The 19,730-nt window shown below is 44.8% G+C and overlaps 1 protein-coding gene across 1 annotated transcript in view; it reads left to right on the top strand.

The window, feature by feature from the left end:
* LOC119397704 (intermembrane lipid transfer protein VPS13A) overlaps nt 1-19,166 on the top strand; it is a 1,038,245-nt gene extending 1,019,079 nt beyond the window's left edge. The window contains exons 78-79 of the mRNA XM_037665124.2: nt 18,763-18,889; nt 18,951-19,166. Of these exons, the coding sequence (XP_037521052.1) occupies nt 18,763-18,889; nt 18,951-19,091 (268 nt within the window). The 3' untranslated portion in view covers nt 19,092-19,166. The remainder of the gene's footprint in view (nt 1-18,762; nt 18,890-18,950) is intronic.
* Nucleotides 19,167-19,730: the final 564 nt, after the last annotated feature.

Genomic DNA, 19,730 nt, shown 5'->3' with positions numbered 1-19,730 from the left:
CCAGATTTTAAGATCACTGGGCAATTCAGCTTTTCATATAATCAGTTAGAGCTTTCGCGCCCCTGAAACACGCAGCTGAAATTTTCCAGCAAAGTTGTACAGTCCGCGAGATCTCTATTTCGCACGTTTCGTGTGACGAAATTAATATTTTTTGGGGCTCGCTATAAAGCAGCCAAAACCTTTCCGATGGGAGAAAGATTGAATTAATTCATTTTCAATAAAATTTATTACTAATAGATGGTGTAATGTACGTGGTCGGTTACAATCAACGTGCCATTTGCGAACTATTTCAGTCAATTCTATACCGCAGCCCAATGGACCATTGTAAAGCCACATTAAAGATAAATTCGTGTGATTGCACTTTCTTATCCTTTATGTACTTCCTGGTGGCAAATACATTGATCTCCAGAGTGTTCAAATCTTGCGATTTCTCAAGGTTATAAAAATATTTTAACGATATGTCTCCAAACGAATAATTCTTCACAACGCCGACGAATTCCAACTTCCCTATTGAGTCAATGCATGCGCTCATCATTATGGCCATCGCATGTCTAGTCAGCATCCGAATAATAGCTTAACTTTAGTCAGTTCGGAGCAAAACTCGATGTTATTCCTTAGCCGGAAGTTTCCCTTACGTCTGTGGTTGACGGTCATTGCTGTTTTCCTTGTTTGACCAAAGGCCGTCATCGCGTTTGTAGCTGCACTACATGACTTATTCCTCAACATACTGCCCGAACGCGCTCGCGCTTGTTAGCTCGAAACCTAAATGTTGAATTTCAAAGTAAAATTGACCGGTGTTCAACTTGTCACTCGGTCAGAGACGAATACTTTTCACCACGTCGCGTTATTTTGCTCTGCTTTCGATAACAACGGCGTTAGATTGATGAGCTCTGCTGACAAATCCTCATCACTCTATGCAGCCGGTGTAAGGCTGGACAAATATATAAATCAATCTAACGGTGTCGAGCAGTGCACCTGGTCCCATGTGGTGCGTCGGCAAGGGACTTGATAATTAAGCTCTCATATGTGTAGAAACGTATTGTACGCTCACGTTGCGCAGACAGTCAGCCACACACATCGTCAACGGCACGTGAAGCGTCTACTATTAGCAATGTAATTTTATTACTTTTTTTCGGTTTGCATGCGAGGCACCGTCGACGGCAGATTACCGCGAGGCACTAGCTATGCATTTGTCTAATGCGTCTTGAAATATAAAGCTACAGCGTCCATAGAATCATAGAAATATAAAGCTACAGCGTCCAGTTTTAAGCACGTGTTGCTCCTATGGATAATTAATATTCTGTGAAATAACGGAACTAGCAAACATTTTATTAACATTGATCCAACAGAACAGCAGTGTGCGTTGCGCGTTACCCGCCGCAAATGCTCCATTATATGCGATTCTTTTATACGTATGAGTAAGAAGATTAGAAAAATCCGCGGAATGTTTCTCATGCATTTCCATGCATCATATTCGCTCGCTTATCTTTTTGTTTAGTATTTTCAAGACGTATAAAACGACCACAATGCGACTTCTGACTGGCATTATTTCGTATCTTGAGGCAGTGATATCCTAATTGTGCAGTATTTTAACTTCTTTATAATGTAGGTTACGGTGTACCTGCTTTGTCTTTTATTAAAAACAAGGGTTCATTTTTATTTGAAATGCTGTGCTAAAAGGATGAATGTCACAAACATATACAAGGCGACCTCTGACAAAGTGATGGGATAACAGAAACTTTTCAAATAGGCATATCGGGGAATATACCCGTCGTAACTGTATAGTTCCCTGGTTTCAGCCAGAGCTTATTATCTGTGGGAGGTAAAGGTGTAACTACATTGCACAATAAAAAAAAGATAAATTCGCTTTAACTTAATTGAAAATTTGTTGCTACCTAGACGTACATGCGTAAATTTTGACAAACGCAAGTCTTTAGCGGTGCTGTTTCGGACGTGTCCCATTTTCTTATCTTGGCGGCAAAAAGCACTGCTGGGCACTGACGGCGGGCCTGCAGATGTGCGGCTTCTTCGAAAGAGGAGGCGGCTCCACGCTGAGAAAGAAAACCGGAGAACAGCGGAAAAAAAGAAAAAAAGAAGTTTCCCTCTCCCTACCGGGACCTTCCGGGGCGCGGGCCGCCGTAGCGCATGTTTTTTTGCTTCTTTTTTTAAATGTGCTTTTCACTCCACGCTCTATACTGTAGAGCAGCGCGGTTCCTTCTGACCCTCTTCTTTCCCGCACTTTTCCGCCTCCTGCGTTTTATTTTTCACAGCACGAGTCTTCAGTGGATTGCCATTGCTATGTGTTCGTTCTAACAATCTTGAAAGAATATTTCTTGTTCGTGTATTGGTACTAAAATCTTACATTGCGGCCACGCCTTTTGATGAGTTTTTTTCACATAGCATATATGGTATTTCCGCTTGCCTGACTTATCCGTCAGCGAAAGATAAGAACTTTTACTCATTACATTGCGCAAATTACATAATAAAGGACTAGCTGTTAGAACTAAACACTGCGTCTCTCTATCCACAGACTGTTTGGGTGTGCAGCGCTGCTCGGGCAGCACGCAAAAATTTTCATGCTTCATGTTGTCTGTATACAGACGATGCTTCTTTTAGATTATACAGAATGGTTTTTAATGGCCGTTTTAGTTCAGAAATGACATAAATGTATTATGTGAGCTTGGTTTAATGCAAGCGGGTGACATTACTTGCATGAAAAAGCAAAATAAATAATCGCCTATCTAAATAAAGTTCATTAATGACCTTAAAATTACACTGACTTACCTACTGCAACTAACTGTAGCCACTGAGTTTGCAATAATTGGAATGAAACCTTACGATTTAATATTTATGCCATCAAATTTTAGGCAGAAGTTCACTGTTGCTTCAGTCACGTTTATTTTTGTAAGAATCAGTTTTAAGCATCGAACAACGACAAAAGCCTAGTTTAACGCCCATGTATATAAATACTGTCGCACACTTGGCGAATGATGGTCTCGAAAAAATCTTTAAAAGTAGATATGCACGCCTGGAGAAACCATGCACGAATGTAATGGCTCGCTATTATTTTTGTTTAGTCAATAATGTATTTGGATTGTTCGCACAAATAATCTCTACCACTTGGTGTAATCAGCTCAAGGACCACAAGTATGTTGTGTGTCACAGGTGATTTTTGTAATGTTTAAAAAATCACACTGTAGGAGTTTTTTACACTTCCTGCAGTGTATTTTATGCTGCCCTAAAATAATACACGCTGTTCGAATCCTCTGCCGGCAACCAAGGCCGGCACTACGTGTTGCCGACTTGTCGCCCCGACAAGCGTTTGGCGCGCTCGGCGTTCACTCGGCCACCAACGGTGGTGCGAATCGTGCAGCCGACCAAGTGCCGACAAGCGTTTGGCGCGCTCGGCGTTCACTCGGCCACCGACGGTGGCGCGAATCGTGCAGCCGATCTAGTGCCGACATAGCTGGCAGCGCACCTCCGGCCGACCCTTTTCGGATGTCTGGTGGCCAGTGAAGTCGGCTGCCGGCTATTTGCCAGTGATCAGCCAAACGTCGGCAGTCGGCCAGCGTTGCTTGGGTAGCTTGTGGTCGAGAAGCTGCGGTTGTATTGCCGTGTTCGCATCTCAAGCGTTTTCTCGATCGTTGTTGCTTCAGAGACAAATTCTTGGACGGTATTCGGCGGATTCCTTATAAGGCCAGCGAAGAGCTGTTCCTTTACTCCTCGCATGAGGAAACGAACCTTCTTTTCTTCAGGCATGTTGGGGTCAGCGTGGCGGAACAGCCGGGTCATTTCTTCCGCGAAGATTGTCACGTTTTCGTTCGGGAGCTGAACCCGTGTCTCCAGCAAGGTTGCGGCCCTTTCCTTTCGAACGACGCTCGTGAACGTCTCCAAAAAAGCACTGCGGAAGAGATCCCAGGTTCGAAGCGTGGACTCCCGGTTCTCGAGCCATGTCCTTGCTGCTTCTTCCAGGTAGAAGTACACGTGGCGCAGCTTGTCGTCGGCGTTCCAGTTGTTAAATGTTGCGACCCTTTCGAACGTCTCCAGCCAGGTTTCGGGGTCTTCACATGGCGAACCACGAAATGTCGGCGGCTCCCTGGGCGGCTGCATCACTATCGCGGCAGGGTTCGCTGCGGCCGTCATCGTGCCTGTTGTTCTTGTCGCCGTGGCTTTTGGCTTATCCGGTAGAGGTCCGTATTGGGGGGGTAGTCCTTTCTGCCGGCGGCTGGTTCGAGGATCCGGGTTGTCCTTAGAGTCGTCGTCTTCGCGGCTTGGGCTTGGGTCAGCGCTCCGCGGTGGCGTCCGGATCATGAAGCAGCACCTCCACCAGATGTCACGTGGTCGTGGCGTCGACGAAGACAGCAGTCGGCCTTTGCAGGGTGAAACTGTTTATTTGGCCGAACTTGTGGCCGGAAAATGAGAACTAGAACTACAGCAATACACGCTGTACAATGATAGCGGCGAACAGGGCGTCTTCCGTCGATCAACTGACAAGCGATCAAGCGCGTCGGCTTTTATACAGGCGCTATCGAACTTTCCAGCAATATCGCTGGTGGCGGCGTTATCTCTAGACAAAACTGGAACATTCGCGTGCGGGGCGCAATCTTAACAAACCGATCTACTACAATCGCGACGCTTCTAGAACACTACTTCGCGGACAGCGTCGAGCGTTGATAACCGTCCCTGCCGGTCAAACCCGAATACATCAAAACAAGGCAAGAAGTGGGCGTGGCAATATCTCAGTAACCTACGATTCGCTGATGACTTTGCATTGATGAGTAACGCGGGAGACGAATTACAGCTCATGATTACTGAACTGGATACGGAAAGTAGAAGAGTAGGTCTGAAAATTAATATGCATAAAACTAAAGTAATGTGGAACAATCTTGGCAGAGAACAGCGCTTTGCGATAGGTGGCGAGACACTGGAAGTTGTAAAGGAGTACGTCTACTTAGGACAGGTAGTAACCGCGGAGCCGAACCATGAGAGTGAAATAACTAGAAGAATAAGGATGGGTTGGGGCTCATTCGGCAAGCATTATCAAATCATGAATGGCAATCTACCACTATCCCTCAAGAGGAAGGTATATAACAGCTGCATCTTACCGGTACTTACCTACGGAGCAGAAACCTGGAGACTTACAAAGAGGGTTCAACTTAAATTGAGGACGATGCAGCGAGCGATGGAAAGGAAAATGATAGGTGTAACCTTAAGAGACAGGAAGAGAGCAGAGTGGGTCAAAGAACAAACGGGGGTTAAGGATATCGTAGTTGAAATCAAGAAGAAGAAATGGATATGGGCTGGGCACGTAGCACGTCGGCAGGATAACCGGTGGTCATTAAGGGTAACTGACTGGATTCCAAGAGATGGCAAATGCGTGAGGGGGAGACAGAAAATTAGGTGGGTAGATGAGATTAAGACGTTTGCAGGTATAACGTGGCAACAGAAAGCACAGGACTGGGTTGATTGGCGGAACATGGGAGAAGCCTTTGCCCTGCAGTGGGCGTAGACAGGCTGATGATGACTTGATCTTGATCAGCGTGCACAAGGAAGGAATGTTCGAGCGCAGAGATTTCACGACTACCGAAGTGGCAAATTTAGTTGCAGTCCCGCATCACGAAAGACAGAACGAAAAGCATTTATTTTGCTCATCTAGATAAAAACTATACCTTCGAGTGCCGTATTTACACAAATCTAAGGTGCACCCAATTTTGCAGGCTCAAAATAAAAATGCACATGAATATATTGCTATCACATTTTAACGATAAAACTGTGACACACCCCTATGTTGACGATTAGAAAAAAGAAACAAGTGACAGACAAGCACAACTGGCTTCCTAGAACTGAAAGTTTATACTTTCGGCAGTTCATTTTCTTCTGTGATCCTGTTTTGCTGGTTTTAAGGCCACGTCTAGATACACCTTGATCGCGTGTTGTTACCATGACAATGTCAACATAGTACACTCAGCTGCTTTTAAGAAAGTCTGGAAGCTTTCCTTCGAGGTCTGGACATTTTCCCGTTTTCGACCCATAGTAACTTTTCCTGATCAACATGCAGCTGAAGATCTCCCTTCACACTACTCACGGCCACAAGCCTTGGGCACACGAAAAAGACATGGTGCAACTATAATTCAGTGTGCAAAATAACCTTCCTTTGTGGTGCGCTTTCATAATGAAAACGGCGTATCACAATTTGCACTTCACTGGGAACAGATACGACGTGCACATGTCCTACACGAACCAACACTACCAACGCTACTAGTTCATTGTACCAACGCGAACTGACAAAATGTGCTCGGTGGCCAACACTCAGTGGTCGCCAATCTGTGACGGCGATGACAATGCATCTGACCCCTCTGATGGGAGTGCTAGCACTTCAAACGTGGTTTCGGTTTCGTACTTGATTCTAATGCACAAGCAATTTTTGTTCCCATTGTTGCTTTCGTTTTGAGAATACAAAAGGACGCAATGGCTTGGGGCTCCCAGTTGTAAAGCCCCTCAACTCTTTTTATTGCTTTCTTTACTGATAAAGCCGCACCTCGCCCTCACCCGCAGGCTGACCTTTCTTTTTCGCTTATCTCGTCATTGAACCCGGAAGCGTTTTCTTTTGTCTTCTTTCCCTCAGCCCCACCAAGGCTGCAATGTTCGTTGCGCAGAATCTCCAGAAAGTTTGTCTTAACAGAAGAGTACTGGTTAGGCGGTTCGTCTTATGCGGATTTTTTTAAATGCACAGCATTTCTTAGCGAACCTCAGGCACATTGAGCGTTTCTACCTACGTATCTATCTATCTGTCTATCTATCTAGCCGCCTACCTCTGGGTGCTCTCGTGATCACACCCTTAGCTTGGTGTAGACTAAAATTGGCATGGGAGGGTAAGAGGGTTTGACGAATATGACTGTCTGGTCATGACATGCTGAACAAAAATGGAAAAACTGACAGAAACATAAGTTCTACTTGGAAGACGTGACCGTTCTGATAAACAAACTTTATTTCACGTATTTTTGAACAGTTGGCTGTATTTTTTGGTGGACTGTCAACGTGCGGCAGCTGCACGGCAGCGCGAGCTGTCACGCCACATTCACTGTGGCGCATGCAGAATTTTGCTGTCCTGCTACTTTTCTTTCTCCGCCTCTCCTTTACGTAGCCCTTACACAAAGGCGTGCCCCACCATTTAGGGGCTTTAACCCAGCCAGGAGCGCTGCCTGTGCCGTTCGTAGTGGTTCTGGGAACTGCAATGGGAGATGCAGGTGACATCTGTGATTGTTGGCCTGTCCGTTTCCGGTGCATGAACCATCACCTCCTCTAGTTCACGGTGCGGACGCTAGACACAGCAGTTTGTGTCTACAGATTTCAGCACCCAGTGTTCCAATTTGGATGTAAATCTTGGCCGCAAAAATTTTGTTTAGTATTCCTTTACCGAAGTTGCACTTATATATATTGACAATTGAGTGCTTTTATTTATTAAGAATGATTGCAGAGCTAGCTGAGATGTGACGCTTTTGTTGCTGCCTAGAATCTTTGTTTCCTGGACCTTAAATGGACCTCTCCGTGAAATGCAGTGCCGTGCTAGCCCTTGGTGGTCCTGTAAGGCCCTGTGGGAAGAGAGAGCACGGGCACATGGGAGAAGAGGAAGCCGCCCTCCGTTTAACATTGATCCTACCGTGTACCCGCATAATTTTGTGCATGTGCTTATGTGTTTTAAATGTGTAGTTGTACCGTGATCACTACAGGCTTGTCCTAGTGACATCATTCCATCAAGATGAGGAGGTCGACTGACATGCTGTGTTCTGTGATAGGTTTGGAACTGTTCGTTAACATTATAAAATAGGTTACATGGAACGGGCCATGCTTGGGCCTGGGAGAGACAGAAAGGAGTGATGTCACTTGTCTTCGTTACATTGCCCTTGTTTGTTTGCTTTAGGCTTTCATTCATACTGGTGCCAGGGCCGTAACTAAGGGGGGGTTGAGGGGGTTCTGACACCCCCCGAAATTTTTTCATGCTTTAACTTTTTGGGTGACACTAAAATACTTGCACGCCTTCACAGCGGCCACCAATTGCCAAAGTTAGCCATTCTGCACACAAACATCCCCCGAAAAAAATCTCTGGGTACGGCCTTGACTGGTGCCTTCACCAGTCTTCCAGCTCTTGTTACGGTTGTTCGGTACCCATTTGTCGAACGAGGGTCGGTTTCCCCTTTGCTTGTCCCACTGGCTGGGGGAGAGTCCATTTCTCTCTGGCCAGCAGGGTGTGGTTGATTGACAGCAGGAACTGCAATCTTTCAGTCTTCCAAATCTGCTTTGCTAGGCCTGATGAAGACATGTTTCGTCTGAGGTTTCCCCCTTGCCGTCTTCACTATGAGAGTACTTCGGTGAGGTGTGCCTCCGACAATTGTTCCTGGGATGCATCTTCAGTGAAGGTCAAACACTCTGACTCTGGATCCTTCTTTCACTTCGGGAGCTGGTGCTGCATGAATGTCTGCATCCGCCTTTTGCCTCGTGCGCGGTGCTTTGAGCTTTTCTTGTACATTGTCAATGACTTCAGGTTTCAGAAGTTCTGCGCTGACTGGCAGTGTTGTCTTGGTTCGACAACTAAAGAGCCTTTGTGCTGGTGAGCCAAGCTCCTCGTTTCGTGGCACGTTCCACATGTTTAGTAATTCCTTATTTATGCCTGTTCCATCTCTCTCACTTTTCTTTAGGATGTCTTTTGCCACTTGAACTGCTCTCTCAGCTAATCCATTCCATTGTGGGTGTCTGGGACTCGATGTTTGGTGTTCCTTTGCTCAAAAGCTAGGTCCATTGTCGGATTCGAGCAGCCTTGGTACACCATGTGTTGCAAATCAACCTTTCAGTGTTTTGATGACATCTGCTGGGTGATTCCACGAGAGATCGAACATGCCTGTCCGGTCGATATTTTTGTTTTGCCTGGGTTTTTTATATGTTATGTGGGCACATTCAAAGTGCACGGAACCGAAAATTTTATTTCCAAGAAACGCTCCCAGTGCGCCAAAAAAATATTTGAAGGTGGCGGTGCGGGCCTCCTGTTTTTGCTCACTGCAATGTTTCCGGATTTCGCGGCCGAATTTAACGCGAACTATAAATGATGTGTCGCAAAATTCTTTTGCTGGTTTTAATACGCATTACTGTGAATTACATCCATGCTTTTTTTATGCCGTTTTCAAAAGGAAGAAAATGTGAGAAAATGGCAAACATGGCCGAAATCAAAAAAGTGTGCTAAGTTTGAGGCGCCTTTCCTCTTTCAAACAGAAACTTCAAAACATTGTCAAATATAGAAAAGATCCTTTGCAACATTTTTATGGAAGATCATTTTCCTACGGGCAGTGTGAAAAAAGAAAAAAATAGTTAAAGAAGTGAGTTTTCTCAAAAAAGTTCATTTTCAAAAAATAAAATAAAAAAACTCCGGTCTCAACCTTGACAATTTTTTATCGAAGAGCGCTTATGTCAGTGAACACACGGTTTTAATATCACATGTCCTCGTTTGCTTTGTTCACGAGATATAACGGGCCAAAATGACTCTTCCTGTGTGTGCTCACTTGATGATGGTTGTTATCAGCTTGCATTGTGCGTAACTCTCAGTTTTAATTATTCTGCTGCAGCAAAACCTTGCTCTGGTGGCTTTTCGTCAAGAAAAATGTGTTCTCAGATTTTATTTGTGTCTAGCATGTGCGAAAGTGGGCTGCTGCCGCCCTCTAAAGGGCTAACGTGTACGCAGTTTGCAGCTTACAACCTCAACTCACCCCGCCATTATTCGCTAATCAGAAGCACACGAGAAACCGCGAGCACATTCTTTAGGTGAGTTTGTCAAAACTCTCCTTGCACACCAAACAAACCATCTGTATGCAGCGAAGGCTAGCTTACTCTGTAACTAAATACCACAATCAGCAGGCGCGCTGTTATGCAGTTGCTTTCTCACTGCCTGCTTGCTTCCCTTCAATTACGTGCACTGTAGGCTCGAACCATCTTCCCCATTCGACGCACACTGTGCCTAAACAACATTTATAAAAAAGTTAGCTTAATCATTTCCGAGCTGTTTATTTCACTTCCCGCTATCACATGTTTTCGGCGTCGTAGATAACGTCTTCCTGTGTCTACATCAGCGTTTCAGCAGCCAGAAAACGTGCGGGGCGGCATGATTAAGCCATGAGTGGCTGAAGCTGCCCAATTGATGTTTTGTCAACATTGCTTAGGTACAGAAGACTGAGGCACGAAATACATTTCTTGAAAAAGGGAGAAGCAGAAGAGAAGACAGAGAAGCGCTTCTCTGTCTTCTCTTCTCCCTTTTTCAAGAAATGTATTTCGCGCCTCAGTCTTCTGTACCTAAGCAATATACGCACCAACTAGCCCAGAAGTAAGTCCTTTTGGAATACCTTTTGTCAACACTTTACTAAAGTGCTTTCCCATGTCGAGGACAGCAGAGGTCATTGGTGGCACCAGACGGACATTACCCTTAGTTTTGACAATGAGTGTGGCCTACAAATTAATTATTACAACCCAAAGCGCTTAGGCACCCTTGGTCATAAAATGTGAAACCATGAGCAGTTCTGGAAACTCATTCATGACAGCTGCGCAGAAGTGACATAATGTGTGCGGCACCGTTCAGCATAAATGTTTCGACTTGGTCTAGCTATTCACTACATGCGATGCACGCGGCCCATGGCTACGTCCGAGTATTCTGTGCCAATTATTCACACGTTCACAAAAAGGAGGTTGCTGAGAAAAACATTTTCGTTGCGCAAATGTTTTTCCTTGCTCTTTTTGTTGTTGCCTACATCCAGAAGCTACTGTCATAGGCTGAGGATCTTCACAACACCTGCGAAGTCTGCTTGCATTGCTTTACGCTCCTCAAGGAAAACCTGTCTACATCTAACCGCGATGAGGTAGACCAGGCATTTCCTCAGGAAGAACAAGTGATTGACAGTGAACAAGTGATGAACAGGCGTGCCCATCTTTCCTCTGATGCTTGTAGGCGAGGTTGCAGGCTGCAAACTGTTTACATGTTAGCCCTTTAGAGGGCGGCAGCAGCCCACTTTCGCACACGCTAGACGCAAATAAAATCTGAGAACACATTTTTCTTGACGAAAAGCCACCAGAGCAAGGTTTTGCTGCAGCAGAATAATTAAAACTGAGAGTTACGCACAATGCAAGCTGATAACAACCATCAGTCGCACTGAAGTGAGCACACACAGGAAGAGTCATTTTGGCCCGTTATATCTCGTGAACAAAGCAAACGAGGACATATGATATTAAAACCGTGTGTTCACTGACATAAGCGCTCTTCGATAAAAAATTGTCGTCAAGGTTGAGACCGGAGTTTTTTTTTTTATTTTTTGAAAATGAACTTTTTTGAGAAAACTCACTTCTTTAACTATTTTTTTCTTTTTTCACGCTGCCCGTAGGAAAATGATCTTCTGTATAAATGTTGCAAAGGCTATTTTCTATATTTGACAATGTTTTGAAGTTTCTGTTTGAAAGAGGAAAGGCGCCGAGGCACGTCATACTTAGCACACTTTTTTGATTTCGGCCGTGTTTGCCATTTTTTCACATTTTCTTCCTTTTGAGGACGGCATAAAAAAAGCATGGATGTAATTCAGAGTAATGCGTATTAAAACCAGCAAAAGAATTTGCGACACATCATTTATAGTTCGCATTAAATTCGGCCGCGAAATCCGAAAACATTGCAGTGAGCAAAAACAGGAGGCCCGCACCGCCACCTTCAAATATTTTTTTGGCGCACTGGGAGTGTTTCTTGGAAATAAAATTTTCGGTTCCGTGCACTTTGAATGTGCCCACATAACATATAAAAAACCCAGGCAAAACAAAAATATCGACCGGACAGGCATGTTCGATCTCTCGTGGAATCACCCTGCTGCAGTTCCCTTTGTTAGCGATTTGAAGTCGATGTAGCCCGAATAGCTGTCCACTATCACGAGGTTGGACTTTTGCACGTGGTCAAAGAGGTCCACTGAGACTATCTCCCCACGGCAGACTTGGTACTTCCTTGAATAGCATTGGCTTCTTCAGTTTCTGGCTTGCTTGGCATATTGCGCAGCGTTCAACAAACTCCTTGATCTGCTATGACATTTCAGGCCAGTAGACTGTTTCTTTGGCTCTCTTGATGCAACTTCCTTTTCAAAGATGTCCCCTTATGTATCTGTTGGAGCAGACGTTTCCTCCTGCTTTTGGAGATGTTTATGCAGTTGCCCTTGAAGAGGACATCATCATAGATGGCAAGTTGATCTCGAAATAGCCAAAATAGCTTCATTGCTTCTGACAGCCCATCTGTTACGGGTTGCTTCGATGAATCCTTGTAATTGTGGATATCGTTAATTTTTGAACCGCTTGCAGTGCTAAAGGGATGAGGACGAAGTTCAAAGAAGGTAATGACACGAGCGCTGACTCACAACTAATGTACATTAGAAGAAACAACATGAATAAATACTAAGGCCAACTATGCCTCAACGGAGTGATTTATTGTTGTGGATGCACCAGTCACCTTAATTAAATGTCAGTCTTGCTCCCTAACACCACACAATTCTTGGGCTTCCCCCATGACAGAATGCTTGTGGTTGGTATCTTTATCTTTGAAGGTGCCCACTCCGCTTGCCTTTTGTTTGGGTGCATCAGTGTCCAGTTTTCATCGCTGTCTTGCTTCTCCACAGCACATACAGCTCGCTGATCTTTAAAAATTTTTTTTTAGTTGCGCACAGCAGCAAAATGGCCTACCTTACGAGTAGTGAAGGGTTCCAGCAATTTCAAACACGAGCACAAGAAAGGAAATGCACAGGACAAGGCTGCACTGTGTGTCATAAGGCCTACCTTATGACACACAGTGCAGGTCTTGCCGTATGTTGGGCATTCTTTTCTGCAGTTTGTGTATCCGCAGTACTTGCAATGCTTTTTGAAGTCTGTATGCTGACTTGGGCACCTCTTTTTTTCTGTGTTCACCATGTCCAGCGTTTTATTTTCTTTCGCCGTCATTTCTTTCAGCTGTAGCATCGCCTGTTCACTTGCTCGGCACAAGTGGATCACTTTCTCTAGCTCGATGGTTGGGTCACTAAGAAGTTTTTGGCGAACGTCATCATTTGAAATGCCTACGATGATCCGGTCTCTCAGGAGCTTGCAGTCAGGTCTCCAAATTGGCACTTGTAAGCCTGCAACCTCGCTGTTGTGAGGAAGCCTGTAAAGCTCTCGCCTTCTTGTTGCTTCATCTTGTTTAACTTGTACTGCTCAAAAGCGGGGTTGATATTCAATGTAAAGTGTTCCTTGAACTTAACCTTTACTGCTTCCACATCCTTGCTTTCCGCCTCGCTCAGTGCGAACATCTTGAAAATCTGCACTTCGGACCCGATTGCGGTCGTAAAGTTGGCAACTTGCAGTTCCGGCGGTTGTTTGTTCAGTTGCACCGCAGTTGCATACCAGTGGTAGCTTTGGAGCCTATCTTATTGGGGCTGAGAGATCCCGAGGCTTGGGCGGGCGCAGCCCATTGTCCACCGCCGTTTTCTTCTCCTGCACCTTCGCAACTACGTTGACTCACTTTGCAGATGCCATCCTGTGTGCTCGCTTCTTTGCTACATGGTCCTCTTAGAATCGTCATCTCGGTCCTGCTTCTGACACCATGTGATGGGTTTGGAACTGTTTATTAACATTATAGAACAGGTTACAAGAAACGGGCCATGTTTGGTCCTGAAAAAGACAGGAGGGAGTGATGTCGCTGGCAATGCGGCCTCCATAACATGTTCCACGTTGTGATAAGAATATGATGAAGCGTGTACACATTTCACTCTCTAAAAATGTGAAGATCAACTGACAAGGGCATGAAAGATGGTTTACACCCTCTGCACACAATGCGCTGTGAACAGCTTCAAGTGGCATGTTTTATTGTGCCATGCCTGGCTTTGTCGGTAGTAACTCTGGCCTCGCAGAATAACGACTGAAAATCTCTCTACTGCTTTCTACAGGCATATTTAGGGACCCTTTGAAACAAAGGAGTCGTGGCACTTACCAAGATATCACGCCTCCAAAATAGTTATTAAATGTCTTGTTAAATAAATTAAAAGCTCACTAAGCCATACTTTGTACTCGGTGTGATGTTTAACCATAGCTATAAATTAAAGGGAAAAGCGATAGGCGGAGATGGTGCACAAGCATACACACTTGCAATTTTTTTTCATTTCTGTTGTACTCTTCTTGGGTGCAGCTAGCACGCAGAAGAAAGCGGGTACAGCAGAAAAGAATGTAGGGACACAACAGCTAGGCGTCACCGGCAAAAACTGTCTAATATCACTTGAGCATTGCGTGCGAGATGTGGTAATGTGTAATATTGGCGAGAAAAGTGCATGCTTGGAAAGAGGTGCCCATGAATCATAGTCAAAACTAGCAGGCTGACGACAACCAATTATCAAAGTCTGCTTTCGACGGCCATGTATCCGAGAAAACAAGCATCGTTAAGTAGGGACCACATTTTGTGCAGAAAGGCATGGCATACATGTGAGTTGTGTTAATGCGGTACACCAGAACGGGAGCTGTGAAGGAGCACTGCAACACATTTCACAGAGACATGTACATATGGCCAAGAAATGCTGTGGGAACTTAGAACCACTGAATCAGAGGCAGGGTCCGAGCTAGTTGGTACAGTGACATTATGAAACCGGTAAGTGCACAAAGGTGGGAACAAGAAGACACACAGAGCGCTAGTACTTCCAAGTGAAATTTACTGCGTTTGTGTCGCAGTGAATATCATTTGGAAGTCTTCTTGTTCCCGTCTTCGTGCGCTTACCGGTTGGAACCACTGTTAGGGCATTCCGATCAGAAACTGCATTATAATGTAAAAAGAAAGAAACGTATCTCATATTTTTAATTGTTCCAATGCAAAAAATATAGTCCAAGTCCGACGACGAAAGCTTAGAGAAAACGTGGGTTATCAAAAACACGCTCACAACAGATCTGTACAGTTGAGAGGATCGTTTGTGCGTGATATTCTTCCAATACAAGGAGTAATTTGTTCGGATTACGAGCTTGCTCTGTGCAAGCTTGGTACGACCAAGCCGTTTTCCACAGCTACAAACCCGCTGCACACAGTGAAAGGCGCGTGAGCTGTCGGCGAAGGGATTATTTACATTGTTGCTGCTAACTTCAGCGGTGTCGCATGACATGCCTTGGTAGATGCAATGTGGTTTATTCCTTAGCCTATGATGACCAGCACAATGTAAGAATGACTGATAACAGCATGACATTGTCCGGAGACGGCATGTGAAGCGACAAACAATGTGCGTTACAACAATCCTGAACATGCCGCTGAAGCAGACGACCGAGTTTAGTGCTTTTTTTTTCCCCGTGGTACACTGCACGGACACACGGTGGCGAGTGCAACTGTTAGGAAAGGTCCACTGAATTTTGATGCTAACCACGTATGCTGGGCATATTTTCCATGTGCTGCCTGTTGAGTCACAAAATTTTCAAAAGAGCTATCATGTGTCATTGTATAGAATCCGTAAGTGACGTCCACATCTCATGCAAGGTAGTTTTGACTTGCACCTCATGTCAAAGGGCTTTCCTAACAAAGTCGCCATTGAAGTGGCCGAGTCTCTCTTGCAAGGAGCAAAGCGTGGAGCTTGAATGCTAAGCCTCTGTGATTGGCATAAAAAATAATGCCATCTATACATGTCGTAATGCGGTATGAAAAAATTCAGCAGATCCCACGCACTGTGGGAATTGATGTAATGCGAAGCAGCCAGCAAAGAGCTGCAAGAGCGCCTTGTTTGTCTTTGAGCGAAATGAAATCATTCATGCCATGGCATCTAGTCCACCATATATCGCATGTTTGCCATGCACGCATGCATGCACAATCTAGTGTACACCATGCCAATGAAACGCATATTCTGGTATATAAATGCATGACCTGTCGTTTATGTTCATCACGCACTCGTGTCATGCCATACCAATTTTGGTATATCATGTTAACAAAACGGCCGGAAGCGCAACATGACAGTGGCATGTAAATCATACCGTACATGACATGCATAACATGATTCGCATGTTAAGACCTCTCATATATGTTCGTCATACAGTCACATCGCGCAATACCAATTTTGGTGTATATCAAAGGAGCGAAATGGCCGCGAGTGCACCATGAGTAGAGCATGTAAATCATGCCATACATGACATGAATATTATGGTTTTTCATGTTACCACCTGTCACTAATGTTCATCATACAGTCACATCGCGCAATACCAGTTTTGGTGTATATCAAGCTATCGAAACGGCCGCGAATGCACCATGAGCGTGGCATGTAAGTCATGACATACATGGCATGCATGTCATAGTTTTCATGTTACCACCTGTTATTCATGTTCTTCATACAGTCACATCGCGCAATACCAATTTTGGTGCATATCAATCTAGCGAAACGGCCACGAATGCGCCTTGAGATGGCATGTAAATCATGGCGTACATTTCATGCATGTCATCATTATCACGTTACCACCTTTCATTTACGTTCGTCATACAGTGGCGTCGCGCAATACCAATTTTGGTGTATACCAAGCTAGCGAAACGGCCAGGAATGCACAATGAGCGCAGCATGTAAATCATGACACATAACCTGCATGTCATGATTTCCATGTTACCAACTCTCATTTACGTTCGTCATGCAGTCGCGTCGCGCAATACCAATTTTGGTGTACATCGAGCTAGCGAAGCGGCCGCGAATGCATCATGAGCGTGGCAAATAAATCATGACATAAATGACATGCATGTCAAGGTTTTCATCTTACCAACTGTCATTCATGTTCATCATACAGTCACATCGCGCAATACCAATTTTGGTGTATATCAATCTAGTGAAACGGCCGCTAGCGCATTATGAGCGTGGCATGTAAATCAGGTCGTACATGACTTGCATGTCATGATTTTCATGCTACCACGTCTCACTTACGTTCGTCATACAGTCGTGTCGCGTAACACCAATTTTTGGTGTATATCACGCAAGCGAAACGGACGCGAATGCACCATGAGCGTGGCATGTAAATCATGACATACATGTCATGGATGTCATGGTTTTCATGCTACCACCTGTTATTCATGTTCTTCATAAAAGTCACATCACACAGTACCAATTTTGGTGTTTATCAATCTAGCGAAACGGCCGCAAGTGCGCCATGAGCGTGGCATGTAAATCATGTCATACATGACATGCATATCATGATTTTATGTTACCACGTGTCAGTTATGTTCGTCATACAGATATGTCTCGTCATACCAGTTTTCGTATGCATCCCTTCATTTAAACGGCCGCGAGCGCCCCGAGACCATGTCATGTAAATCGTGCTGCACATGACATGCGCGTCATGATTTGCATGTTAGGACCTGTCATTATGTTTGTCATGAACTCTTGCCACGCCGGGCCAATTTTGGTATATATGAAATTAACGGAACGGCCGCAAGAGCCCAAAGGCCGTGGAATGTAAATCATGCTGTTCATGACATGCGTGTCATGATTTTCATAATATGACCTGTCATTTATGTTCGTGATAAGGCCATGTTATGACACACCAGTTTTGGTATACATCCGATTAACGGAACGGCCAGGGAGCCCAAAGGCCGTGGAATGTAAATCATGTTGTTCATGACATGCGTGTCATGATTTTCATGATATGGCCTGTCATTTATGTTCGCAATAAGGCCATGTTATGACACACCAATTTCGGTATACATCCGATTAACGAAACGGCCAGGAGAGCACAAAGTCGTAGGCGGCTAGATAGATAGACAGACAGACAGACAGACAGACATACAGAGCGACGGACGGACGGACGGATGGATACGCTCAAAGTCGCAGAAGTTCGCTAAGAAATGCTTCGCATTTAAAATAATGCCATCTATGCACTCGGTTTTACAAAACCTCAAGAAGGTTGTAGGCAGACAGGACGTCCCTCCGATTATTTTGTGATTTGGTGCAAGAGTTGTGTCCTTGCATCTGTGCTCAAGTTTAATGAATGTACAGTGTAAGGCCCCCCTAAAATGTGCCTTCTTAAAATGCTTATTCGGAGTGGTTTACTCCATTCCATTGTCATGTGGGCAGATCTACATCAGCCAGACTTATCTACTACGTATTAATGAGCAGACGAGTGAGCCACAACTCTGGAAGACTTTAGAATGGCAAGAGCTGCACATCTCAGCTAGCTTTGGAAGCATTCTTTATCAAAAGAATGACCATTTTGTGCAGGCTGCCGTTTAACTTGATCCTACTGTTCTTTTTATGAAGGAAAGTTTTCATTAATATGGTGTGTCGCTGAGCATATCATCATCACCGTCATATGTCTACTGCAGGCCTCTTGCAGTGATCTCCAATTTACCCCATCTTTTGCGAAAGAGAGAGAGGGAAGTTCGTCATACCCCTCCCCCCACCCCTCCCCCCACCTCTGCCTGTAGCCACAGTCACATTGGTCCTGACAAATCAACTAAGCCCTTGGGACAGCAAGGTTTAGGAGGAGATGTACAAAATATGTCCTTTTTCTCTGATCACAAAGAAGAAAAGAAAGCGTTTGACATACTTGAGAGAATACGATACCACCGTTTCACTGTAGGCTTCCATGAGACTGCAAAATGTACTGATTTTAGTTTGCAACTTTGCAAATCGGAATCTGTGCACACAATACAAGGACAATTGTACAGATTTTCTTCGCTGTGCACTGTTTCCTTTCAGCAAGTGCCTGTGCAAGCCCTGTTTTTCATACTCTTATTAGGCACGTGTTTCTCTTGGAGAAATGTCGACCCTGGGGCGGCTGGGCAATCCAGTGGAGCATCCGACTGGAGGATGTTGTCTCGGTGCCCTTCATTTCTGGCACCAGCCTTGTCATACAGGTCAGACAGGTGAGCTGCTCTTATTGTGTGGCCACGGCTACTCTACTGACGAGCATCTTGTTTTTCACAGGATGAATCTGTAGCAAGTTTTACGGGCAGTGAGCGCTTCCTTGTTTGCCAAGATCAAGATTTACTCAAGTGGCTCAAGCTGAAAATTGAGACAGTGCTGCTATTCACCATGGAAGAAAGGCCCTGCTCTCTTGATGGCTAAGTCACAAGAAATCATTGTTTAAGTTGTTCTGCTGAAATTTCATTCTGTGCTCTTCCTTAAAGCAACAGCTAGCACTCCAGTACACAGGCAAAGCCAAAGAAAGTCTTTATAGTGTTTTATTAAAAGGTATTTCCTAATATCGACACATCAGAGATGCACTGTTATTTGCAAGAACCAATGATTTCATCTGCTTGAAGGCCAACTCCGGTGATTTTTTTTTTACCATGTCAAAGTAATGGTGCTTTTATGTTCCTGGGACACTCCTGTCATGGGTCCGATAGCAGAAATACTTGGCAAATTAGACAATAATTTTAAATAGGCAAGAAAGCTCTATACCGGAACCGAAACCCAGCCGAGCAGTACTGTCTTCTCGTGACGTAGAAGTTGGCAAAAACTGGAAATCGTGCAAGGCATGTTGGTCCTGCCAGCGTGTAGTGTGAAAGCTGCGAAAGCGGCGAAGAGCAGACGCTCAGGGGTAAGGTGACCCCGTCGCAACAGCCGTACCATGTCTTTGACTGACCGTGCTACGCGCCCAAGCTGCTCGGAGCTGTCGGAAAATGACAGCTGCGATTCGGACACATTTGGAGGCCAACTAAAATCGCCATTCCTCTTCGATGAAGTAGAACACACCTGTTTAGT

This window comes from Rhipicephalus sanguineus, chromosome 6, assembly GCF_013339695.2.
Source record: "Rhipicephalus sanguineus isolate Rsan-2018 chromosome 6, BIME_Rsan_1.4, whole genome shotgun sequence".
In the NCBI taxonomy this organism is placed as follows: Eukaryota; Metazoa; Arthropoda; class Arachnida; order Ixodida; family Ixodidae; genus Rhipicephalus; species Rhipicephalus sanguineus.
This window is presented reverse-complemented; position numbering and strand designations above follow the sequence as displayed.